Below are 25,314 nucleotides of genomic sequence, written 5' to 3' on the forward strand. Positions count from 1 at the left end.
CCAACAGCATCTGAAGGGCCATATATTCCCTATCCTGCCATAAATAATACATTGGTGTAGGAAAAAGTAGAAAGCCTAACTGGATTACGCCCTCCTAGGTCCTTTGCAAGTTTGAGGTTAAACCGAGAGATGGTGGCTGAAGAAGCGCACAATGACCTATTCCTCATTTTTGAAAATACGAAATCCAGCAGTTATCCAATTATTTCTCCAGGATAACATGGAGCATCATCATTTTTGCAAACTCAGCACAGAAAACTGATTGATTGCTTTAAATGTTCAGCTCAACCCACTTTGAAGGAGCAGAAATAAGAGGATTTATTTTCTTTTTTAAAAAATGAAAACTCATCTCCATTAGATCAGAATGAAATAGAATAGAATAAAATCAGACAAAAGACATTAAATCATTTCTCTTTCTGCCAGGCTAACTCAACCCTGTCCCACCCAAAGAAAAAAACAGGACTCAAATAAAGGCTTTACAATGGTTCCATGGTTCAGATGTTCATGCTGATATTGGCAAGTTTCTGCTGGAAATACAATTCATGTGTGCTTTTGCTGTTTGAACATGCTGCATAGATGGTAGTATTAAGGAAGAGTCTACAGGCCACTAAGCATACATAAGGCTGCCACCAAAAGTAGTCGCCCTGCGCTTCTTCTTATGATCTTCCCTGTAATGCCTAGTAATACAAACCAGAAGGCATACTGCCATTATAGGGTGAGTTTTCTACTCTGGCTGCTATTTGTAGCCTGTCAATTGCAATGTGATGATTATATTAGACATTACCAGGGAAAAGAGTAAGAGGCTACCCAAGCTATGTGTGTTCTGCAGCATCTAGCCTTAGCAACCTTAGGCATGGAGTATGTTGTATATAATCTCTTTAGGACTCTTTAGGTCGAAGCTAACATTGTGTTCTCTGCTGGCAGTAAAGACGCTGGAGCACTAGTCTGATAATTCGTTAGAAAATAGGCTGCTTTAATTCACACCATCTGAAGTTTCTACTACTAGGTAATAGTAATCTAGTCTCAACGGAACAGTCACCCAGTCTGTGACTGGCAGTCAAACAGTCCTTGTATGGGCAATCTCACCAGGTAGCCATCCTGTCCACTATAGCAACTTGATATTCTAGGCATAGTGATAAATTAAGGATCTAATCTCAGGTTGTGAACCTGAGTGATCACAGAAGATAACTTCATCAGAGATAACCTCTCACACCACCACCAGCCTCTACAACATGTAAATAATTATGTTATTATTCGAGGCCCTATTGGGGAAAGTGTAAAGAAATCAATACATAGAGGAAGAAATTTAAACCTTGCTTTCTGACTCTGCCCACAACTTGTATGAATCGATTGCTTTTTTCTGAACAGTGTCACATGGATGTACACCTTGAAATGCTAAGGAAAAGTGGGCAATTTCCTATCAGTATACGCTGAGAAATTTCTAGTAGGACGTAGAGGGTCACGTTTGGTCCCCAGGCTTGAGATTCTTCACCCATGATCATCATCAGAGCACACTAGCTCTTATAGCTCTCTAGGCAAGATCAAAAATTTACAATTCTTTAGGCTGAAGGTGTGCTGGTAGTTACAGGGCTTTTGGTAATGGCATTTCTTGAAGTTGACAACAAAGCTATAACAGTCCTAATACTGCACCCCACTTTCCCATATTGTGACAATGGTGTCTTCCAATCCTCCCCACTGAAATCCTGCACACAGTTACCTGGGAGTAAGTCCTACTGAGCTCAGCAAGGTTTAATTCTGAGTAGGCCTTGCACTGTGAGTCTCAAACAATATTCTGGACCCTATTGATTTCAGAGGAACTTAAGTTCATCTCTGGGTGCCCCTGCCAAATGAACTGTGGCAGGTGGTTAATTGATATAATTTTCTGTGTTGCTATGGGATGCCCTCTCCAGAGAGGCTTGCTTGGTGCCCACATGATGATCCTGTAGACCACCAGGTGAAATGCCCTTTTATTTTCTCAGGTGTTTTAAACTCTGAAGAAATTTCAGCGCTTTTTCAAATGCTGTTTTATATGGCTTGCTTCTGGTGGTTTTATATCTTCTTCCTCTTCTTTTCATTGTGATTGTTACAATTTTGTGTTCACCACCCTCATGACATTAGTTATTGCCTGGTATACACATGTAGTTAATGTAATAAATAATAAAGATATGCCAAATGGGCCATAGTGTGAATGAGCTAGACTTATTGAGAAGGTGGGGGGGCAGGAAATAGAGGTGGTTTCTACAAATTAAGAACCTTTCTCTACAATTTTCCTTTAAACTCTTTATTCTGCAAACTATATTCTTTGCCCTGCATTAAAGTATATAAGCAAATTAAATTTTAATACAGCAGAACACTACCCAAAACATTAAAATTAATTATTCAAATTCAATCTGTAATCCAATTTTACAGAAAGAGTCCCAGCATAGCATTTTCACCATCAAAGCAATTTGATTTCTTTAAAAAAGAGAAAAAAAGAAACTCAGCCTTGAGGTGAGTATTTGTTGGGTAATTTGGTGTTATGTATTTTTACGTGACTGGCTCCATATTGTGCAACAGACTCAAGAAAGAAAACATCATAAGACAGGCCAATAAAAGCATTGCCCAAACACTGCTTGTAAAATTTGTTGTTTTGAGCACAGCAGTGTATTAAATTAATCAGAATGTGGAACGGGTATAAATGGCTGCCTTGCATTCCTGTTATTTGAATATTAATTATTTTATAGCTTAAAACTTAGTGTCACATAGCCTGACAAACTTGGTTGTAGCTGTCTGCTGGGATTTTACAGCTCACAAACTGCCATTAACTATCCCCATTAAACTCATTTAAATGTTTTTAACAGGATGCTTAGTATCCAAGATAAACAATAAGTACGTGAAGACTTTCATATTATGTAATTAACATGAACTGGGTCCTAGGGAAACCTAGTGCTGTATGTATCTGCTTTAAGGAATAAAAGGTAATTGTTGGCATGTTTGGAATCAAGCAAAATAACCTAAATTATTCTGAATATAGCAGGAGTTGGCATGTGGGTTCTGTTGACTAGATTTGATCAATAGAAGTCCACATAATGGCAATTCCATGACAGCTTTGTAGTAAGGTGGTAAACTGAAGCATATTGGCAAAAAAAATAGTAGTGAGATCCAGCGACAAACTAGACTCTTTCTTGCTGTTGTCAGAATCAGGTGGAACTTGAAGCACTGCCCTTTGTAGGGTGCCACTAAAACATACAGAGTGGAGAAGACAAGGGCAGAACTGTCCTCTCAGATCCCAGCATGACACCACTAAGCTAAGTAGTCCATTGATTCCTCCTGAATATTTCCAGGTATTGAGCAACAACCAAGATTTTGGACTAGACCACATGGATCTGAGTCTTTTTCTCTAGATGCTTTCCCCACCTCTTTGCATCCCTTTCAGCTTCCTTGCCTACCAGATCAGGCCCAGTGCAGGGCTCAGCATAGTCAGGTACCTTCAGAGAGCCTGAAAACTCAGAAGGCCCACCACTGATCCTGCCAACCCATCAGAATCACTGGGGCCAGTTCCCCCTGCCACCCATGGCATGGCACTGTTGCTGCTTTTTGCAACAACTGCCAATCATTCACCTGGGTGATGGTGTCAGAGCTTTTTAATGAGAATGCAGCTTGTTCTGTTGAGTTCTCATAGCAACATCCCCAAATGCAGTGCCTGTAACAACCCCAGCCCCTTCACCATCTGCCCAGTGGAGCTCTACCACAGCATGAAAATGCATATTTCTTCCTTTTTAGTTAACTGACAAGGGTTTCCCTTGTTTATTGATCAGATCATGTTAAAGAAAGGACTTCAGTTCCCTTTTCCTCTCTTCTTCCTCTTTGGCTCATCATCTCCCCCTCATCATTCTCTCCACCCCTTCCACTTCTGGAATAGCTTTTGTACATGTGCCTTGCCATGAAGTGAGGTTAGGTTGATGCTTTGCTTCACTCTTAAAAGACTCTCTTTTCTTGGTGAAGTCCTAAAGCCTTAACTGTGCAGCCCCTTTCAGAAAACCTTGCTGTGATATTCCATTATCTGGAACAAAAATCCTAAGTAACTCACGGTAGCTGATATTAATTTCACCAACATGTTAGTTTGCTAAGCTAGCTCTGCCAAATGAATACTAGTCTGTCCTTTGGCAGGAACAGAGTCAGGAACTACAGAGGAAATGGTTCTCCTATTACCACCCATAGCTTCCCTATAGTCCCTAATCAAGGAACAACTCACAGAACATAGAATCAAGTTCAGAATGCCAGGTACCTATGTACGTTTCCAAGCAAGCATGGTAGCATATCCATCTACTTTTGCTAATGTTGAGGAAGTGATCTTACATGAGGCCAGACTGTTTGCCCACCTATAGCAATGCTCCAAGGTCACATGCAGAAATATTTCCCTACTGCCTGATCTTTTTTTACTGAAGATGGCAGGCATTGAACTTGGAACCTTTTGCAAACTAAGCATGCACTCTGCTGCTGAGCTATGGCAGCATTCCCTGCAAAGATGCTTTCATCTTCTCACTTTTGCATGATTGTCCTGGCTCCTTCTCTTCCAAAGCAAAAGTCTTGTTCCTAGACAAATATGTCTTAGACCAAGATGGGAAAGACATAGTATTAAACAATAAGGTGCCTCTGAAAACATTCCAAGCCTAGGAATTTATTTTCATTGCCAGAAGAGAGCTCACAGACTTTTCACACTAAAACCCTAGCCTTTCGTCATTTTAGCAGCCTAATTTAGGGAGATAACATTGATGTTGCTATTGTTAAACCATTAGAGCCAGAAACTCTTGCTGATCTACTGTAAGTGATCCACAAATCTACCAGGAGATCCCAATCTACCCACTGCAGTCTAAAAGATGAAAGCGATGAGGCAGGAAAGCATTTGATAAATTAGTCATGAAGATACATCAACTAGCAGATGCCATTTTTGAGAAGAGTGATTGATTCAATTAAGTGCCTGAACAAAATCACTGAAACAGAGTATCTATTTCGGTGGCAGGAAACATGAAACTGAGAGTGTAGAGTTGGATAGCGATTGTGAGCATAAACATAGAAATAATGCCATATGCATGATATTTACAAGGATATCATGTATTTGTGTGCCTAGTAGCTATTTTTTTCTAAGTTTATTTCTAGGATGAGCGTAGTCTTGTGTCGATGGTCTAGCCTTGCCAAATAACCATGATCCATTTCATGTCTTACTATCAGCTAATGTAGAAAAATAAATTAATTCATGTTCCAGAACTTGGGCATTGCCAAAGCATATCTGCACCACAGTTGTCGTGAGTGGGTGGTGTCCGTCTTCCTGTGCTTGATAGCAATTCAAAATGTTGATTGGAATATCTCTGGACCAGAGTATTCTAGGGCAGGAGTGGTCAGTGTTGTTCTCTCCAGATGTTTTAGACAACTCCCTTCCCCTCTGACCAATGGCCTGAGTGGCTGAGGTTGATTGGAGCTGTAGCCCACAATGTCTGGAAGGCACCACATTGGTTATCACTAGTCATATATATATATATATATATATATATATATATATATATATATATATTTAAAAAAATAATTTTTATTAAAGATTTTCTTGGTTTACAAAAGTCCATGCCTTGTCTCTTTTTTCAGGTTGTAGAATCTTTTCTTTCTTTCTTTTTTTACATTTGAAGTGAGACGTTAATGTTGCATGCAGAATAAACTGGTCGTGTTTTTTGAGATGATGTTGGTCTGCAGTGACCACATTCATTGTCTTCCTCCAGCTCCGTCTCTCTCTTTCTATTCTGCTAATGGTTTTATGTCGCTGATAGAAATGCCTTCCAATTGAACTTAACCACTATAACCATATAAATATATTGTAGCAACATAATAGCACAGTCAAAGATTTAACTATGGCCATAGAAAAAAGGAAAGTTATTGCTTCTTCTCCATTATTGGAATCGTATTTCCATGTTAAAGGCTAGTGACGCTGCCTGTCTACAATACATGGGCCATATTTGCCTAGAAACAGTGTGCCATGACTATGAGTCATTCCTTGCTAATCACTATTTATCACTGCAATTAGCAAAGCAATCTTCAATGTGCCAGCAACATAAGGTTCATTCAGAATTTATAGAGTACAGATCAGCCAGAAGTCTGGCATCCCAATCCTAAACACATTTGGCTGAAAATAAGAGCCTCTGAGTTCAATGCAACATATTTCAAAGTAAGAGCCAATTCACAAGGCAACCTTCTAGCCCCGCCCCCCTTTGTCCTTGGTAACTTAAAGTTCCACAGCATGCGGATAGTTGCAGGTGACCATTTTTATAGGAAAATGCATAGGAAAACCATTCCGCAGTTTTGCTAAAATGATTATGGAAAGCTGTATTTAAGGCAGCAGCCTTAGAGAGGTGGAAACCTATCACTAGCTATAGCTACTGTTGCTGGTTCTGGCTCCTCTTCCATTTATTTGAACATGGAACTTCCCTGGTAATGTAGAAGAGGACATAATAGATATTATCTTAAAGGCTAAATGAGGCTACACGGGTGAAGGCAAATGGACTCCCCCACCTCTGGCCTATGGCTTGCCTTCCTACAGTCACTCACCCCAAACCAATCAATGTCCAATAGCCAAGAAGACATCTGATTCTGGAGCCCAGCTGAAAGGCAGGTGCCTGAAAGGAGGAGCTTTAGGGAGATAGGTTTAAGGTGACAGGTGCAGTTGCAGACCTCGGGGTCTCAAATTTCAGTGGTGTCCTGTGTGATGTCAAAATGGGGGGGGGGAGAGCTCTCTCACTCCATTTTTATTAAGAGTTGTGCCATCCCTGGTGGCACCCCTGAAGCCCCATGCCCATGCAGCCAACCCATAGTGCTCCCCGAAATCTGCCTCTGACAGATGTTTTTCGCTCCTTAGCCATATGCCCTTTTTATTTTAAAACTGGGCCCACCCTTTCTTTCTATGTGAATGGAGCACAGGGAGAGGGGATATTTTGTTTCTGAGAGGGAAATGAGGCAGGCAGAGATATGGACCTGGAGAAGGAAACACTGGGAGATGGGGGGTTGATGAGCAGAGGAAGCAGGGATTTACCTGCTAGTATATGTGCTCTAGGGGACGTGGGTGGCGCTGTGGGTTAAACCACAGAGCCTAGGACTTGCCAATCAGAAGGTCGGTGGTTTGAACCCCCATGACGGGGTGAGCTCCCATTGCTCGGTTCCTGCTCCTGCAAACCTAGCAGTTTGAAAGCACATCAAAGTGCAATTAGATAATAATAATAATAATAATAATAATAATAATAATAATAATAATAATTTATTATTTGTACCCCGCCCATCTGGCTGGGTTTCCCCAGCCACTCTGGGCGGCTTCCATAAAAACCAGAAATACACTAAAATATCACAGATTAAAAACTTCCCTGAACAGGGCTGCCTTAAGATGTCTTCTGAATGTCAGGTAGTTATTTATCGCTTTGACATCTGATGGGAGGGCGTTCCACAAGGCGGGTGCCACTACCGAGAAGGCCCGCTGCCTGGTTCCCTGTAGCTTTGCTTCTCGTAATGAGGGAACCACCAGAAGGCCCTCGGCGCTGGACCTCAGCGTCCGGGCAGAACGATGGGGGTGGAGATAAATAGGTGCCACTCCGGCAGGAAGGTAAATGGCATTTCCATGCGCTGCTCTGGTTCGCCAGAAGCGGCTTAGTCATGCTGGCCACATGACCCAGAAACTGTACGCTGCCTCCCTCGGCCAATAAAGCGAGGAGTGCCGCAACCCCAGAGTCATCCACGACTGGACATATCGGTCAGGGGTCCCTTTACCTATATGACAAATATACATTGCAGGCATTTAAAATGTGTGCTTTTCTTGGGGACTAAATGCAAACAATTTGAGACAAGGCAACATTTAAGATCTCATTTTAGAGTAGTGGCTTAGAAATAGCACTATGAATCAAGAGTTCTCCAGTTCAAGTGTCATCTTAAACATAGCACTCTCTCTTATGATCAGTCGCCCATGTGCACTATGATTTGTCACATGTGCAATAATACTGATCTACTTCACAGGGCAATCAAAGGGATTATTGTTAACCTTTGCTTTGAACACTGTGAATAACTAGACAAGTGCTACAAACCGCTATTATTAAGAGATGGGAGATTTAAAAGATTCTCTTTTAAAGTGACATATCTCAAGGACAGTATACAAGTTTCTTGGCTGAATTCAAGTAAGCAATTCCATTAGTGAGAGCATGGGCTCTTGTTGTGCAATGGTACTTACCCTCCCTTCATGCCTCCTATGCTTTCCCCAAATTTGCTCTGGGGGAGTCTGGAGAACTCCAGAACAGCATAAAAGAGGAGGGGAAGGAAGGTCGTTTCTTCCGGCAAGCAGAAAAGCTTGTGCTGATAGAACTTTTGTTGTAGCATGATGATGAATTCTTCACAAAATCCTAGTGCATTCTTTTTCACCAAGTAAAAACATAAATCTGCCTGTTTTTTTATATTATGTCAGCTGCAATCTTTTCAAAGAGATCAAGGTAAAGCTGGGGGTGGAGGTTCCAAAAGGGGTTCATGAAGAGGGCTAGCAAATGGGTGAACTGTATTACAGACCCTCAGAAAGAAATAAAAAACTGTTAGGCAGACAGGTTGTGGGGTAAAAGTGTGTCAGCTTCCCCTTGGGCTGATGTGATATGATTCGACACACCTTTCTTAGGAAAGGTGTGTGGGAGATGTTTTTATTTTGATCCAATGGCACAGCAATGAATTCATAATATGTAACTGGGGCATCTGCTTCTGTAAATACATTTAAAGTGCATAAAATGAACATAATTTATGGAAATATTGCCTGAGTTGATGATGTTAGTAGGAGTGTAAGTGTCAACTTTCAAGAGAGGCAACATTTTACTTTGCATTCCTTGCTTTAATTTTCCTTTGATAGCACTTACTGATGTGTCTGCAACTCATGAAATAGACTGCATAGTGTTATATTAAGGAAGAAACATAACGAAACTCGCTAAGTTTTCTTTCCAAAATGTCAAGAGTCTTTTGCTTTAGTCCTCAAGGATCCCTGTACATCAACCACAGTATTTAAATAAGCTTAACTTTTTAGAGGTTTAGGCCTTTGTTCAATAAATAATTTGTAAAGTGGGGTTCTAACTTTCTGGGTGGTGTAAGTGAAGGTGGTGTAAGTTATATTAAGAATAATACTGCACAAGTCATCAACAGAAATGTATTTTCAGTCCCTGAGCATGGGTTTATATTGTCATTTCAATAAGGTTGCTATGTTGCATTCATGCTTATATTCATTTTCAAAGCAACCTCAATTGTTTGATTGGTATAATGAGCTATTTCTAGAGCAATTTAGTTTTGAAAGCTGGTGCTCAATGCATAACATATGGTGACAGGACTGAGTCACTAATACCAAGTATGAGAGTTCCTTGATATGCCGGCAGGGGCATCCCAATGCATTATTCTGCCTGAACTGAAGGACAAGATGGCACCTTCCCACTGCCAGCTCCATGTAAGGAACCCAACTTGATTGGCAGTTGATTATTACACCAACACTGGCAATGGGATAATATCCTCCACCACACCCGAGACCAGCAGGTGAGCATAGGGTCTTCTTCTTGTTGTTGTTTGGCAATCACTCGTAGCTGAGTAAGATTGTCTTCCATGAATACGGTCTTAATGGTCTGTCCGTAGGTGACTGTGGAGGCCAATTCTGGATCCACACGTCCTTCCACACGTCCTTCCACATAGGTTTCCAGGCAGGAGTTTGCCAAATGTGCCTTCCTTTTAGCTTGATTCTCCCTTGCGTCCTGAAATCGAGTGTCTTCAAAGTTCATGACAACTTTGGTAAAGGTTGTTCTCCAATTGGAGCGTTCGCAGACCAACAATTCCCAATTGTTGGTGTTTATACTACATTATTTTAGATTTGCCTTGAGAGAGTCTTTAAACCTCTTTTGTTGACCACCAGCATTATGCTTTTCATTTTTAAGTTCGAAAGAGTGTAGTTGCTTTGGAAAACTATAATCAGGCATCCAAACAACATGACCAGTCCAACGAAGTTGATGTTGAAGAACCATTGCTTCAACACTGGTGATCTTTGCTTCTTCCAGTACACTGACATTAGTTTGCCTGTCTTCCCAAGTGATATGTAAAAATTTTCGGAGACACCATTGCTGGAATCTTTCAAGGAGTTAGAGGTGGTGTTTATAAGTGGTACATGTTTCACAAGCATACAAGAAGGTTGGTAGTATAATAGCTTTGTAAACAAGAATTTTTATTTCCCTGTGAATTTCCCAGTCCTCAAACACTCTGCACTTCAATCAAAAGAAAGCTACACTCAAGTGATGCTGTATTTCGGCATCAGTGTCGTGGAAAGATAACTGCCCTGGTATGAAAAGTGATCAACATTTTCCAATGTTACACTGTTAAGTAGGATTTGTGGAGCTGCAGAGGGGTTGTTTTTTGCTTGATGGAGCAGCACTTTAGTTTTTTTGGATGTTGATTATTACATCAACACTGACAATAGGATGGCATCCTCCACCACACCTGAGACCAGCAGGTGAGCATAGGGTAGGCAATGTGGCACAATGCAGCTCTGTACTCCAGCACTAGGAAACATAATTATGGATCTGCCATGTCAAAAATAGCTTGCCCCTGCCTAAGTTCAGCCCAGTTCTGTTGATGCCCAGGATGATTTGGCCATTGCTATGGCTTTGGACAGAAGGGTATGAGTTTACCATACCCATTAAGTCAATCACCCATCTCCTACTGCCCTTCTGAGAAAAAACCCACCTTACCCCCCCCCCCACACACACACTATATATAAGGGTCTGGTGACTTCTGTTTCAGTGTATCTGAAGAAGTGTGCCTGCACACAAAAGCTTATACCCAGAACAAACTTAGTTGGTCTCTAAGGTGCTACTGGACAATTTTTAATTATTTATTATTATTATTATGAAGAGGACATTTACCAAAAATTAGGAAGAAAGGAATATCTGGGGCAGAATATATGCCCCTATACCAAGCAGCAATGAGTCACCTTCAAGTAGATTTTAAGGCCTTGGAAAACACAGGAAAGTGGGAGCTATACAGTCTGTTACTTGTGAGGACCCCAATGAGGAAGCTTAGTCTGGAGAGAAGAAAACTCAGCTTGCAGGCAGCCTGCACAACGAAGAGCTTAACCCCACTATCTTCTCTGTGGCCTCGAGACAACATGTAGCTGTGGGAAATGCCTATATAGTCCTCATTTGTTCTTTCGTTGTTGTATTTTAGATTTGATTCAACTTTGTGTAGCGATGTATTAGAGGAGTGTACATCTCTAATACAAAAGCAGGTTGATATTTTAATCCTTAAGCAGTATTGCAAGGCTTTGATTTATATTTCCCTGTAGCCCAAGAGATCAAAAAGAGTATCAGAAAAGTACTAATAGCTTAGGGCAGACACTTTGTTAAATGCTGGATGTAGACCAGGTAAGCAGCAGTGAGTACCAAGATGAATCATAGTCTATGTGGTTGTTTACAGTAGAGCAAAATTAAATTATATGAGTGCTCTGGCTTAGTTGTTTCCATTCCCACACTCCCTATAATTTTATAGCCGTGATATATATAATTTTGTCTCTGGGGGACTTTATGTTGTTGTTGTTTTAATCCACTTTCCCTGAAGTGAATTGTGATAGAAGCAGTTGGAGTTGTTTTAAACTTGCCTTGATTTTGATTTCTTTTCCTTCCCATTTATTTTACCCATGGGTTAGTGGCAGTTGATTATACACCAAACATTCCTGTAAAACTTCTTCTAGAGGGTACAGCAAAATCATATCGATGGAGAATCTCTGTGTTCCCATGAGCCAATGGTTGATGGCAAGACCTCTCCTCCTACCAGAGGGGAGGGGTTGTGAGCAGGAGCCAGTTCCCGCTTCAGCAGGGAGGCATATTCGGCCCCCTGCATCAGTTATCCCAACTGCTGTGCTGCGCCCTTTAGCCAACCAATAGGGCTGGATTGGGGGTGGGGTTTAGCTGCAGTTAAGCGGCCACAGCAGTGCCGTGCCCCATTCTGCTTCCTGAATTCGAAGGATCACCCGCCCACCGTCCCTTTAGGTCATATCTATGCTTTTGACCTTGCTATGGACTTTGGTCAGTTGCCTTGCTTGCCCAGGGGGCCTGGTAGGAATTTTTATCCATTTGGCAAATTGGCACCAGCCTCTTGGTTTTTCGCCTGCCTCGTAGCAAATCGGATATTGGCAGTTAGGCATTGGAATATGTGTCGTGTGTCGGAGGGCAGGTGGTGGCCATCACCTACCCCTCTCCTTGTTGGGTATTCTGTTAAAGGGATCCGGCGGTCGTGGATCCTGTCTGATGCCCTGCTGGTGGCTAGGGCCATGGCACAACCCCCAGTCACGTCAGGGGAAGCTTCCAGTTGTATTTACATCAATCTCCTCCCACTGGTTGTTAACCCTCAAATCACTACCCACTGAGCGGGGTGGAGTCATGTAGAGATTTGATCCAATGCCTAAGCCAATACCACTCACATGCTGTAACCAATAAAGTTGTGGCCTTATTTAGCCCATTAACCTAAAATACACGTGTCCTTGTGTCTTATTTATCTCTAAGCGGGTTGCGGGTCCTTGACTCACAAAACCATTGTCATGGCAAATGGGCAGGGATGATCGGAGTTGTGCTCCAGCAATATCTGGAGGACTTCAGATCCACCTGCCCAAGGATGGGAGGCCTGTAGAGGCCAAGATTGCCTAAGACAACTCCACATAGAGTGCATTGGTGTATTCCAGCCTGGTGATGGAAATGAAAGCTCTATGGACCACAGCAACTCTCTCATCTCTCCGATCCATGCAGCCTGTGCTGATGCAGTGCTGATAATCCAGGTTGACATAACTGTGTCAGATGAACTCCTCCCAACTCACCCACCCAGATCTCAATAATACACTCCAGACTGGCACCCTCATCCACGATCAAATCAAATCAAATAATGGCTGGGCATGGTATCATTATGTACTGATCAGGTGTTAAACAACAGCATGCACAGGCCAGTGGGCACAGCAAATGAACAACCCACCTTTAATTGCCTTTTCCCAGCCAGCCTACTTTCCGTAACTCAGTTGGCCATTATGTTTCTTAAGGGAAATAAACTAATTCTTCCATTTCGGCAAGTGCTTCTTGTAAGCTTGTTTGTGGTTCTAATGTGATTTTGTCACTCTTGCTTTAGAGCAACAGAAACGTAGCTATGGAAGTAGGTTAAGCAGTGCATAATAATCTTAGCTGACAGACGGTAGAAGTCATTCTGCATAAGATTGGCTGAATGAAGCTGCCTCTGTACAAGCTATTGTTGTGTGCATGCGTGAAGGGTGTGCGTGTCTAACACCTCTGTATATAATAACAGGCTCTTCCCAGCCTAACCCTAGTATAAATATCTCAAAGGGCAGATTTAACCTTGTGAGCACCTGAACAGTTATTTGTGAGCACTTTAGCAGTTCAGGAACTGTGTTATCTGTCCACCTTCCTATGTGGCTTTCATCTCCTTGTTGTTATAAAATGCAGATGCCTTTTCCTGTGTGCTTTGGGCAATGTTTGTGCAAGTGCTCAGTGGTGTACATTTCGAAGTGCAGAGGCAAAGCATTATGAGCCCCATAGCCACACCCTCAAGGAGTGTCTAATGTTTATCTATATAGTAAAAATAATAAACATTGAACAACAGTACATAGGATAATACCCAATTTATGAGGATCAACTAACAATCATAGGATAGTGAGCTGGTAAAGTGTGGTAAAGCAGCTTGCATACTGGATTTTGATTAGGGAGACCTGGATTCATATCCCTTATCAGTCCTATGGCATGACTGCTGTAATGATCTCAGGCAGGCAAGCAAGCCCCGATAAGAATTAATGACTCTCTGGCAGTTTCATGTTATGTTTATTTACAAAAACACATCCAGAGCCCGGCTTCTCACCTGCTTGCATTGAAGGGAGTTGGTCAGTCTGAAACTCCACCCCGCTCACAACAGGGAGGATACCAGATTCCCACCCTTCCCCTCTTGCCCTTCCGTTCCACTCTGACCTTGTCTAGTCTGCGAGCACAGGGACTGAGAGGCTGGCCTGCCCCCTCCCCACTTCCACTAGATACACTGTCTGTCCTCTGCTCCTCTGCTGGTTGCCTAGCAACTCTCTGACTGCCTCCTAACTCTCCTGCTTCTTGAGGGCTATTTGTGTACTCTTTGTGAAGGGGCTTCGAGCTACCCTTTCTTGTCTCTGCTAGCTCACTTTCTTCTGCCTCTCTCTCACTTAGCTCAATTTCCGAGTCTGACTCTCCCCCTGCACTCGATTGCATCATGTTCCTAACAACTGCAATCTTAGGCATAGTTACCTAGGAGGAAGCTCTGCTTAATATCTATAAGAATGTATGAAGAGCCTGTGAATCAGGCCAATAGCCCATCTAGTTCAGCATCCTGTTCTCACAGCAGCCAGCCAGATGCCTGTATGAAGCCTGCAAGCTAGACATATGTGCATCATCACTCTGCCCACCTGCAATTTCCAGCAACTTTTCTGACTCTTTGCAAACTCCACAATACTGTACACAGCATACAATATTCCAAATGTGGTTGCACCATAGATTTGTGTTAACAGTGTTATGATAGCAGTTTTTATTTTTAGTTCCTTTCCTAATGATCCCTGTTGAACTTAGCAACACTTTATCTGGGTTGACATGGTTAGGATTGTAGCCTCATTCTCCAAGTTCATCCTAAGCTAACATCATTATTTTCATATTGCTACTGATGGGGGGGAAAGTCTAGGTATAGTTGTCATATCAGTCCATCTACAGCAGCAACAACAACCACCCACTTCCAAAAAAATTCAGTGCATGTTCCAGATGCAACTCTAAAACAAACTAAGCAAAAAAAATTATAAACCTTAAAATAATTGCAAAGTAGCTTAAACATAGAATCCATTTTTATTAGCATTATTTACCAAGGAATCAAGCACCCAGAAATAACACCATGATTATTTTATCATTATTTTAGCAGCTAATAAAAATGCTAATTTGCTGATGAGAGACATATGGATAAAGGAAAGTCAACTGCAACCCATTAAAGCCATAGTGAATGCTAAGAAGGAAATCATCTCTCTCCCTCCACCCACCCCCAGTTCCTTGATAAGACTGGCGATACCAAAATAAAACTGCTTCCGAGCTCTGCTTTAGCACTTGGATTAGTGAGTCACTTTAGTTTGGGGCTTCCTTTCCCACTTTCAGAAGTGGCTCACCTGCAATTCCAGCTTTCTGACAGCAGTGCTACTACCACTTGCCCGGACGGAGGCAGGGAAGAGGATGGAGCTCTGCGGGCACACCAGCAGAACCAGTCAGTTGCTCCTGCAAAGGCAACAGTGCCATGTCAGTGGCACCACTTTGGGGAAGCTAGCATTGCAGCTATGCCCACCAGGTGCATCACTTCTGCTCACCTTAGTTCAGATGCTCAGCTTCAGGAAATCTGAGGCAACACTTTTCTCCCCATTAACTACAATAGGGAAATCAAGAAATGGCTATAATTTCTTTATGCTTTGCCAGAGGATGAGGCCTGCCAGATTGTAGACAAATAGGTGTGGTGGGGCCTGTACTGGGCAGCTTTAAATTTCAAAGTTTAAAAAAGTACAGGTGACAACTTTTTATTACTTGCAGAATTGGATGAAATACATAAGTACAACTTTCCCCCCTGAGCGAATGAAGAGTGCCAAATGTAGGGGAAGATATTTTTGTGTAAGTGGATCCCTTCATATTTATGGAGCTGGGTTGTTTTTTTTTTTAAGGACTTGTTTCTCTCCTCCCATTGTTTTGTAGCCCAATTTTATGAGCATTACAAAGATTGTAGAGGTGCCCCTAGGTAGGTAGGTAGGTAGGTAGGTTCCCTGCAAAATTTCAGGATAGTGAGCTTTGATAAATAAAAAACAGCTGTGTGTGTGTGTGTGTGTGTGTGTGTGTGTGTGTGTGTGTGTTTTGATGAATTGGCACCAAAGTGACAGAAAGTACCTCATCCTTAGTGTAGTGGAGAAAATATATGGAAATGTCCTGTAGTATTTGGGCATGGATGTGCACTATATAAATGTACTGTAAGGGGAGCTTTTAAAGCTTCAGCCATTCTTCAAACAGATTCCCTTTCCTGCAAATATATATATGCAGGTTAAATTTAAAAAACAAGGAGGAGAACGCATGCATGCACGTGGTAGTTCTTCCCTTCCATCTCCATCCTCCTCTGCATGGTCAAGGTGACTGAGCTGCAGGGAAGCCTCCTTCTGACTAGCTGACTAGCCATGGGTCAATGAATTCAGCAGTCACTATGGCCATGCAAGTATCATTGAGAAAATTGCAGTTACATGAGAATATTGTTTATAGGAATGCGCCTTTAGTCCCTGCTAGCTGTTCACAAGACTGCCAGTGTGTGTCTTGCCAGCTACGTGCACACAAGGAACATTTGCTTCAGAAACATTTATAGTCCACAATGGGAAACACTGTCTGTAGGTGGCTTTGCTTTACTAAATCCTTGCAATCAAATCCCTGCAATCAGATGGGCATAATACTTCATCTTGTAGGAATGAATTACATAAATATTGTAAAACATTTATGCACCAGAAAGCACGGCAAAAATGCTGAAAATGACATTATGGAAATAAGTCAGAAAAGCAATCTGAAGTTCATGGAAGTTCTCATCCAGGATTAGGAAAATGATTTAGCATTGGGTGGGGTGGCAAATTCATTCCAAGCTATTTATTTCAGTGTGCCTTATTCTGTGACTAAATGTTGGAAGTTTTGTGCAAATCAATGTGATTGATAATAATTCTAATAAAAACTGCATTCATTTACTATATCAAACGTGCCAATGAATTTCACACATTACTTTCAGTATTATTTTGCCCATTTGTATTAGATCTTCTGTGACCTGGCCAAGAAAGAAACTCTAAACCTTTTTTGAAAATGAATTTGAGAACGCAAAACATTGTAACGTTACCATTTTGTATTTACTTTTTTGTTTTTTTTGTTTTTTAGATTGATCTTCTTGTTCCTACAAAGGTGACTGGCATAATTACTCAAGGAGCCAAAGATTTTGGTCATGTACAATTTGTGGGCTCCTATAAACTTGCCTACAGCAACAATGGAGAGCACTGGACCATATATCAGGATGAAAAGCAAAAAAAGGATAAGGTGAGGTAATGAGGCAATTGATATTTGGAAAGCATTTTTTTTTATAGAAAGCTGCTACATCCCTGGTAATCACAGAGCTAGTAGCCTGCAGGTTAATGTCTGCTGTCTGCTTTATAGGATGTTCATGCCAAAGGGTCTATGGCTAAAAGTCAAGGTGAACAGAAAGAATCGATGTCGTTATGCACCAACATTTATAGATACTTCAGTTTTAGTTGCAGAAATGTGTCAAATTTAAAGCTGTTAAATGGAGAATATATTTTTATATGTATATCATCAAATGCACTTAATGGAAAACGTTTCATTTTCTGATTTTTAAATTCACTTTTATCCATGGTTAAATGGTTCATAAAATATGCAGGAGTCACCTGGCTTCCTGGGCCCCCTTGGCACATTTGCAAACTTGAGAAACTGTTGTGGGTACCACACACACACCACACTTGGGCCACCTGCCCACCTACACAACTTCCCTGGGCTGCTGCCCACACACTCATTCACCTGGGCCACCCCCCTGCCTGTCTCTGTCTCTTCATCACCCTCCCAACACAGCTGTGATGGCCCAGCAGCAAGTGAAAAGGATTGTGTCATCATACTGTAGTTTTTAGCAGCCTCTGTTGGTAGCCACATGAACTATTGTGTGAAGGCACACTTACATTTTTATTATATGCAAAATAATCAATACAATACTCTGCCTTCAGGACATACTGTATAGTTCCTGCCTAGCCTATTTATACTTCAAACAGCAAGGAAATGCACTTAGCTCTCAAAACTGTGGGAGATCTGAGCTAAACATATAATAGAAATCCCAACACAGGGTTAGAAATCGCCTGATGAGAGTACACATTTCTAAGTCACATAAGCTTGATAACCACTATATTGCTTCATTGGTGTTCAGTACTGACTAGATTGAAGGAAGTTTATCAGTCAGAGGGGAATTACTAGTGCAAATGCCATCATAAAAATGTCGTCTGTTTGCACATGTGGTTGAGATCTAATAAGAAATGTCATGACCCGCAATTCCACTGGAATCATGCTAGGATATTTAAGTGACACTACCAAGCTGAAAGCAATAACTTTCTGGAAAAAGCTTTTCCCAGAATCTATTTATTTATTTATATTAAATTTCCATACCACCCTTCATGTGAAGATCACAGGGCAGTTTACGATATAAAAACACAAAAATGCATAATCTAAAATAACAGTCACTGGAGCACAGAAAAAATTGGTCCTACCCCAAATTTCAGAGTGGATCTGTAAAATCTAGGGCAAAATGTGGATGTAGAAACTGACAGCATGCATCTGTCTCAATAAAGACACATTTTTTCTCAAAGTTGGGTATGAGTAATTAGGTTAACTTTTTAACTATATCAAATTGAGTCAATCACAAAATAGTTCTGTTATAATCCATATTATTTTTATATGTTATAAGCAATGAAAATTCATAGGCGGAAAACTGGTATTCATGAACATCTCTGAAGACTTTTGAATTCTATTCAAACTAGCCTGGTATGCAACTGTTTTTCTAAAGAGGAAGCAGTTCTCTTCCTTCTCGAGCAATGGACGCTGTCTTGTATTATAGCAGCACTGCCAGTTAGCCATTCTTCCCAGATAGCACTCAGCTGGAGCAAGCTGTGTAGTAGAATTGACCTTCAAATAGTCTACCCCCTGCAATGATGGTGAGCAGCAATCAAATACAGTTTTCATCTACCATTATCTTCTGAGAATTCCTACAGGATTTCAGACAGTCTGGCCAGCTATACAAACACAAGTCTAATATTGACCATAGCATGACTCCCTACCATGAATTGATTTCATGTGTGTCCCATCTTTTCTCCAAGATGCTCCTCACAATTTTTTCTTTACTTAGCATCCTGTGAACTACGTTAGGCTAGTCCAAGGTAGCCAGCTGAGCATCACACCTGAGCAGGCATTTGAGCATGGATTCAGACTTAGCATTCTAGCCATGGGCTAGAAGAAAGGTTAACATTGCAATGTAAGTAGTGGGGGTATCGTTAAGATTAATGTTTTGTTGGTAGCCGCCCAGAGTGGCCGGGACAACCCAGTCAGATGGTTGGCATATAAATACAACAACAACAACAACAACAACAACAACAACAACAACAACAACAACAACAACAACAACATGTTGTTAGAGATGGCAGATAACCTTTCTATATATGGATACAAGATTTGAAGGCCTATAATAGTGGCTTTACATGCCCCTGAGTTATCTAGTTTGAATTAAAGCCTAAGCCAAATGAAAATTCCCAGTTTTCCTCCCTGCCTTCCAGATTCCCAGTCCCTGAACCACCTTTCCTGTCACATGGAAAGAAAGAAGTCAGCCCCTCCCTGCCATCTCCAGTGTCTAATAAGGGGAGTAGAACCTAGGGATGGACAACTTGTGGCCCTCCAGATTCCATTAAAATCCAGCTCCCATCAGCACAAGCTGGCATGGGAATGATGGGAATTGTAGACCAGCAACATCTGAAGGGCCATGGGAACTCCATCCCTGGAACAGACCTTAGCAGAACTACATATCTCAAGGGCTGAAATGCATGTTTGGCACTTTGCAAAGTGTGCTGGGACACCAGATAAGGAGGGCAGAGTCAGATTTCATCACTCTCCCTGTGCACCACCACTGCTCCCACACAAGAGATAAGATATTTGGAGCATGGTGATGGAGTGTCTGGTAAAGATGGTGCTTTGTGGGATCAGGGAGTCTGGGAGGGAGGCAAGGGCTTATTTTCCAAATGCCAAGTTTACTCAGAAAATAAATTGACTTATTTCCACTGTTAATCTCACTCAGCTGTATCATTAATTGTAGTTTACAGGGTTTTCCTAGGGACTGCTGCTCATTTTTCCCTCTTCCTCAACTGAATGGCTGATTGCAGTATTGGTAGACCTTGGGGAACAATGAAAACGTCTACTTTAAAACATTCTGCATTCACAGTTCGATAGATACATCTTCATTGTTATTCTAAGCACACACATTCATTTGAAGAGGGAATCTGATGCCCGACAGCTGGGAGGCAACTTTATAAGAAACTCTAGAATCCAAAAATATATATCCTTCTTACGGCTTTGAGCACATCTTTAGGTTCTTCCTGATCCATAGTTAGTTCTTTGACTTGGAATACACACATCAGTGATGTGTAATGCACATCTTAGAAACAAAGCAAGCATTGTGACCCCCTTTTTCTGGTTTGGATTTTAATCTGTCCTGAGGAAGAGCACCTCCCTTCCCTTCATCCATGAATCCACAACTAACCTTCTTCCTACTCTCTTGTTTGCTACCACTCTGTTATTTCTTAAATTTCTATACTGCTTTTTGTCTGAGGATCACAGGGTGACTTACAGTAACAAACAAAAACAATACTCCACCCCAATACTCTAGTATCACAATGTTCATGAACTGGCATCAAACTAGTTTCAAGGTTCAGCCCCACCTGATGTTGTGTAAGCCGCTTTGTGGACAGAGAGGGCATGTATGAAGTAATCTGCCCACAAGTTCTACCATAACTTCACAGCCCTACATAGCAAGCTCACTTTAGAGCAAGCTCCATTCTCACCACATTTGCAACATACACTGGTATTTCTGCCTTTCATAGCCTCTCCTCTCTTGCAAGAGGTGGGGACCAAAATCCCAAGACCCAACTCAAGTGGTTTAGGTCCAAAACCTCACAGAAAGAAGCTGCAGAGAGCTACCTCTTCCTTTTCCCCAGCCATCTTTCCCCTTGCAGGCTTCATTGTGAAGAAGAGGGGACATTGCCAGTTTCCTAAATGCAGGCCTCTACAGGATAGCTGGTGAAGCATTGCACATGGTGCTGCTTTCAAATACTATCCAGAAACTTCAGCTGGTGGAAGGTATCCCCACTTGGTGATGAATCTCGTTAGGTGACCTTGGACCAGTCGCTGCTTCTCATCTTAACCTACCTCACAGGGTTGTTGTGGGGATGAAATAATGAGGAGTGAACCATGCAAACCATGAGCTCCTTGGAGAAAATGATGAGAAACAAATTCAATAAATAAAGTATTTTATCAGCTGAAAAAATACTTTATTTATTGAATTTGTTTCTCATCATTTTCTCCAAGGAGATAGAATACAAGGAAATAACAGTTATATGAATGTGTTAATAAAAATGCATCAATAGCCAAAAAATAAAAAAAAATAAATAAAAAAAATAAATAAATAAAGTATTTTAAGTAAGAGTAGGCATTATGAACAGATTACATCAGTTCTTTTTTGCCTTCGCTGTCCAATTCAAAATGCTGGTTCAGACTTATAAAGCCCTACACAGTGTGGGTCCTCTGTACTTGATGGAGCCCCTCCTCTTGTATTTATCTACCTGTGTACAGCAAGGCCATCTACAGAGACCCTTTTCCAAGTGCTTTCTTAATCTGAAACTTGGAGGTTGGCTATGACAAGAGAGAGGGGGCCTTTTTGGTAGTGGCTCTGGAATGCTCTTCCTATGTAAGCTCACCTGGTGCCCATGTTGTTGTCCTTTCAGCACCAGGCTATGACCCCTTTTGTTCTCTAAGACCTTTTAATAGCATGTATTTTTTCATTCCACCTCACTCTACCTAAAGGTGGGGCCACTTTTGCTTCTTTCTCTCCTGATAGTACTTCATCTTTAAACCAGGCTTGGATAGCCCTTGCAAATGTTGGCCTCTCCAAATAGAGGACTGCCCTCTGGACAATAGGACACACAGCCACTGTATGCTTAGTATGTAGTTAAAGGTTTCTGGGATTGCTTTGAAGTGTGAAAAAGCAGCTTTCTAGCAGTGTGTGTATGTCTGCCACTTATGTAGTTGAACCAATATTTTTGATATTCATGACAAAATTTGCATGTTTGATTAGGCACTAAGCAAATGGCATGAAAATCTAATACTGTATATTTCTTTGCTTTTCATCCAAGGCCAATCAGGGTAGCTGGAAGGGCAGGTGCGCGCGTGCACACACACACACACACACACACACACACACACTTATCAGAGTTTTCTTTTTAACATTAATGAAAGCAGCAACAGAAGTAAAAAGACTGTTTTGGCTCAGGTCTCATAGAACTTTCAAATGGAGAGGATATGAAAAAGAACAGTTGCTCCTGCTGTTTCTTTCTGGTGCTTGCCACTTTAACTGCCAGTTATCTGAGTTTAAATCGACACCAAGTTTCTCTAGGGATGCAGCCCAGGAGAGCTGCAAAACTATACCATACATTCTCTTTCTTTCTCTCTCTCTTTGGGTTCATTTTAAATGGTTTGAAAGATATGCACGAACACCATCTCTGTGTTTGGACTGAGCTGGAAATCACTGAAATTGGAGCATGTTGAGAAAAATACATTTTGGGGGGGAAATCTCTCTGGACTAAATGGTAATCATGTTTTCCTCAACTAGAGGTCAGTAGATCACTGTACTTTCAGTGCCGTAGTAATGAATACCATACTTGGTGGAGTCTGTTATGGGGAAAGGAATAACTGTGGGTCATATGAAAGGAATTGCCATGTAAAATTAGAAATGAATGCCATGATCTGCAAAATCCTTTCCCACATGCACTTGGGATGTTGCATGCATGGAGCAGATGTGCTTTGTGAGAATACCCTGTTCTACAGTATCTTGCAAAGTGCAGGAAACAAGAGTAGCTCCACTTTTCTGCATTCTTTGCATGTAGAAAGAAGGGAATGGATGAGAAATTTGGTTTGGTTTGCAATCCAGTGGGAACCCACCTAATTCTCCCTTCCCAAAACATTATGCAAACAGAAGCATAGCTATCTTTCAAAATAAACACTTCTGTGAATTTAGCAGAGTAGCTTTTCAACCAACAAATGTACACATTAGGAGAAAGCATGCATAACAATACCTGTATATCCATAAGCAGTAGAAATACCAGGTCAGGAGAGCAGTTCTGCAAATCTGCCTCACCGAGTGTGTTGCTACTCTTTTAAGTGAAGCAACCTAATTTGCACTTCCTGGACTAATAAGACAATATTGGAATGGAATAATGCTTCAGATACTTTCCTGGATTTTGTGATAACAGTTCTCAGTTCAAGAAATGTACCAGAATCCATATTTGGGGATAAGAACAATTTAGAAATGTGTGCATTGGTATAAAATTATGCATATTTAAATATTAATTCACATAGATAATTTTTCAGGGTGAAATTGTACTTTAATGTGGAAACATGATGGGCTGGATGAACACATGTGAAACTGACACAGACCAAAAATAGATTGATTGATCTATCCATTCCTTACTACTATATAAAGAATAATTACAAATTTTGCTTTACTTCAAAGTAGGCTGATGAAAAAACTGTTTTTTCTCTAGTCTACCATGCAACCTTGAAGATGGGGAAAACAATGGCTCAGGCTTGCACTAGCCAGTTGCTAAGGAGAAGTTATTTACCTTGAGGATATTAATAATGTTGTGTTTGCAGGATTTTTCACATATGTTGTCTAGGAAAAAAATGGTCTCTGCTCTGTTGGAATTCCTGGTAAATACTGCAAAGAAGACAGCTTAATTGCATCCCACAGCTATTGTTCAAAAACAGTTTTTTAAAAAAATCTTATGGCAAGAGGATTAAAAAGACTGAGTTCCCCAGGATTTCCTTGTCAATTGAGGAGAATCTGTCTATAAAGAAAATGTTGTTTTTTAAAAAAACAGTTTTTTGTTTCCCTCCCTCCCACTTCTTCCTAGCTGCTGCATACTCCTTAGCTTTAAATGACAGAGACAAAAATAGAATTAAAACATAAATGTACACACTAGAACCACTGAGGTGCTACACCAATTGTACAGCTCAACATGGTAGAGATCCCAAAAGTGGGACAAGCACTGCTTTCCTCGGGTCCATCTGGTTGGTTGCTGTGAGAACAGGATATTGGACTGAATAAGCCTTTGGCTTGATCCAGCTGAGCTCTTCCTACATTCTTGTGCCCCATACTGTTAGAGCTGTGTTTTGTTATATTCAATGCAATACTTTAGATTTCACTATTGCTATTATTTTTTTCTTACTCAAGTCGAATGAGAAGCAGTCTTTGTACCTGCCACTTTGAACAGGCTGATGGTATGGTTGCCCTATGGGGTGATTTGCAGCCAGCTCTCTCTCCTTGTTCTCTTAATTTGTTTCCCTGTAAAATAAAAAAATCACTGCTGTTACATGCTGTTTCCAGATCAAGCAACTGAGTAACAAGGTGCTATGTAAAAGCTTATAATGTGCTGCTTTGCAATGCAAGGGCATGGCAGCCTGGAGCACAGGGCTGTAGCCTGCTATAGATGTGTTACAACAGTCACTTTCATTTTCCTGATGACAAACACATTGCAATTTCAGTCTTAAGAGAATACTGCTTGCCAGCAGTAGGTGACACAAACTGGGGGGAAGGCGTTGTTGACACTGGGGAATCCCTGAGCCCCTGAGCCTAGTTGCTTCCCAAGCGCCAACAATCACCTGTTGGTTGGCTCTTGGAAAATGCTGGAAAGTGGCTTTGCGGGCACCGCCAATCAGGTGGCCAGTAATGCCTGCAAAGCTTCTTTTGTCCAAGCCTTGCCTTGATCTTCCCCACACCTGATATCATATATGACATCAAGTGTAGGGCAGGCTGGGTGTGGCTTGGCCAAAATGGCCTTATGGTGCCACAACACTGCTCTACATGCACTATAAAATAAACATGCATCTGGCAAGCATCAAACAAACACTTACCCCAAGGAAATGAATCCTAAAACAAATATGCCTTGCACATCATTTTAACTTCTGCATTTAGGCAGGCTTACTCGGAACTGTTACCTTGGTAGCTGACAGTTTGCTTGGTACAGGTGGCATTTTAGTCATTGCCAGTCAGAGCCAGTGTGGTGTAGTGGTTGAGAGCGGTAGTCTTGTAATCTGGGGAACCGGGTTCGCGTCTCCGCTCCTCCACATGCAGCTGCTGGGTGACCTTGGGCCAGTCACACTTCCTTGAAGTCTCTCAGCCTCGCTCACCTCACAGAGTGTTTGTTGTGGGGGAGGAAGGGAAAGGAGAATGTTAGCCGCTTTGAGACTCCTTAAAGGGAGTGAAAGGCGGGATATCAAATCCAAATCCAAAAATGATGTATCTCCAAGCTGCATGTGTGAGATTTTTTTTAAAAAAAATCCTGCATTCCAAATAATCTTGGCATTTTAAAAGTGCTTTAATGAA

The 25,314-nt window shown here is 41.4% G+C and overlaps 1 protein-coding gene across 1 annotated transcript in view; it reads left to right on the forward strand.

Moving 5' to 3' along the window:
* EDIL3 (EGF like repeats and discoidin domains 3) overlaps window positions 1–25,314 on the forward strand; it is a 235,883-nt gene that overhangs the window by 201,240 nt on the left and 9,329 nt on the right. Inside the window, exon 10 of the mRNA XM_081881217.1 lies at window positions 16,998–17,153. Within this exon, the coding sequence (XP_081737343.1) occupies window positions 16,998–17,153 (156 nt within the window). The remainder of the gene's footprint in view (window positions 1–16,997; window positions 17,154–25,314) is intronic.

This window comes from Podarcis erhardii (genome assembly GCF_964252035.2).
Source record: "Podarcis erhardii genome assembly, chromosome: 11".
In the NCBI taxonomy this organism is placed as follows: Eukaryota; Metazoa; Chordata; class Lepidosauria; order Squamata; family Lacertidae; genus Podarcis; species Podarcis erhardii.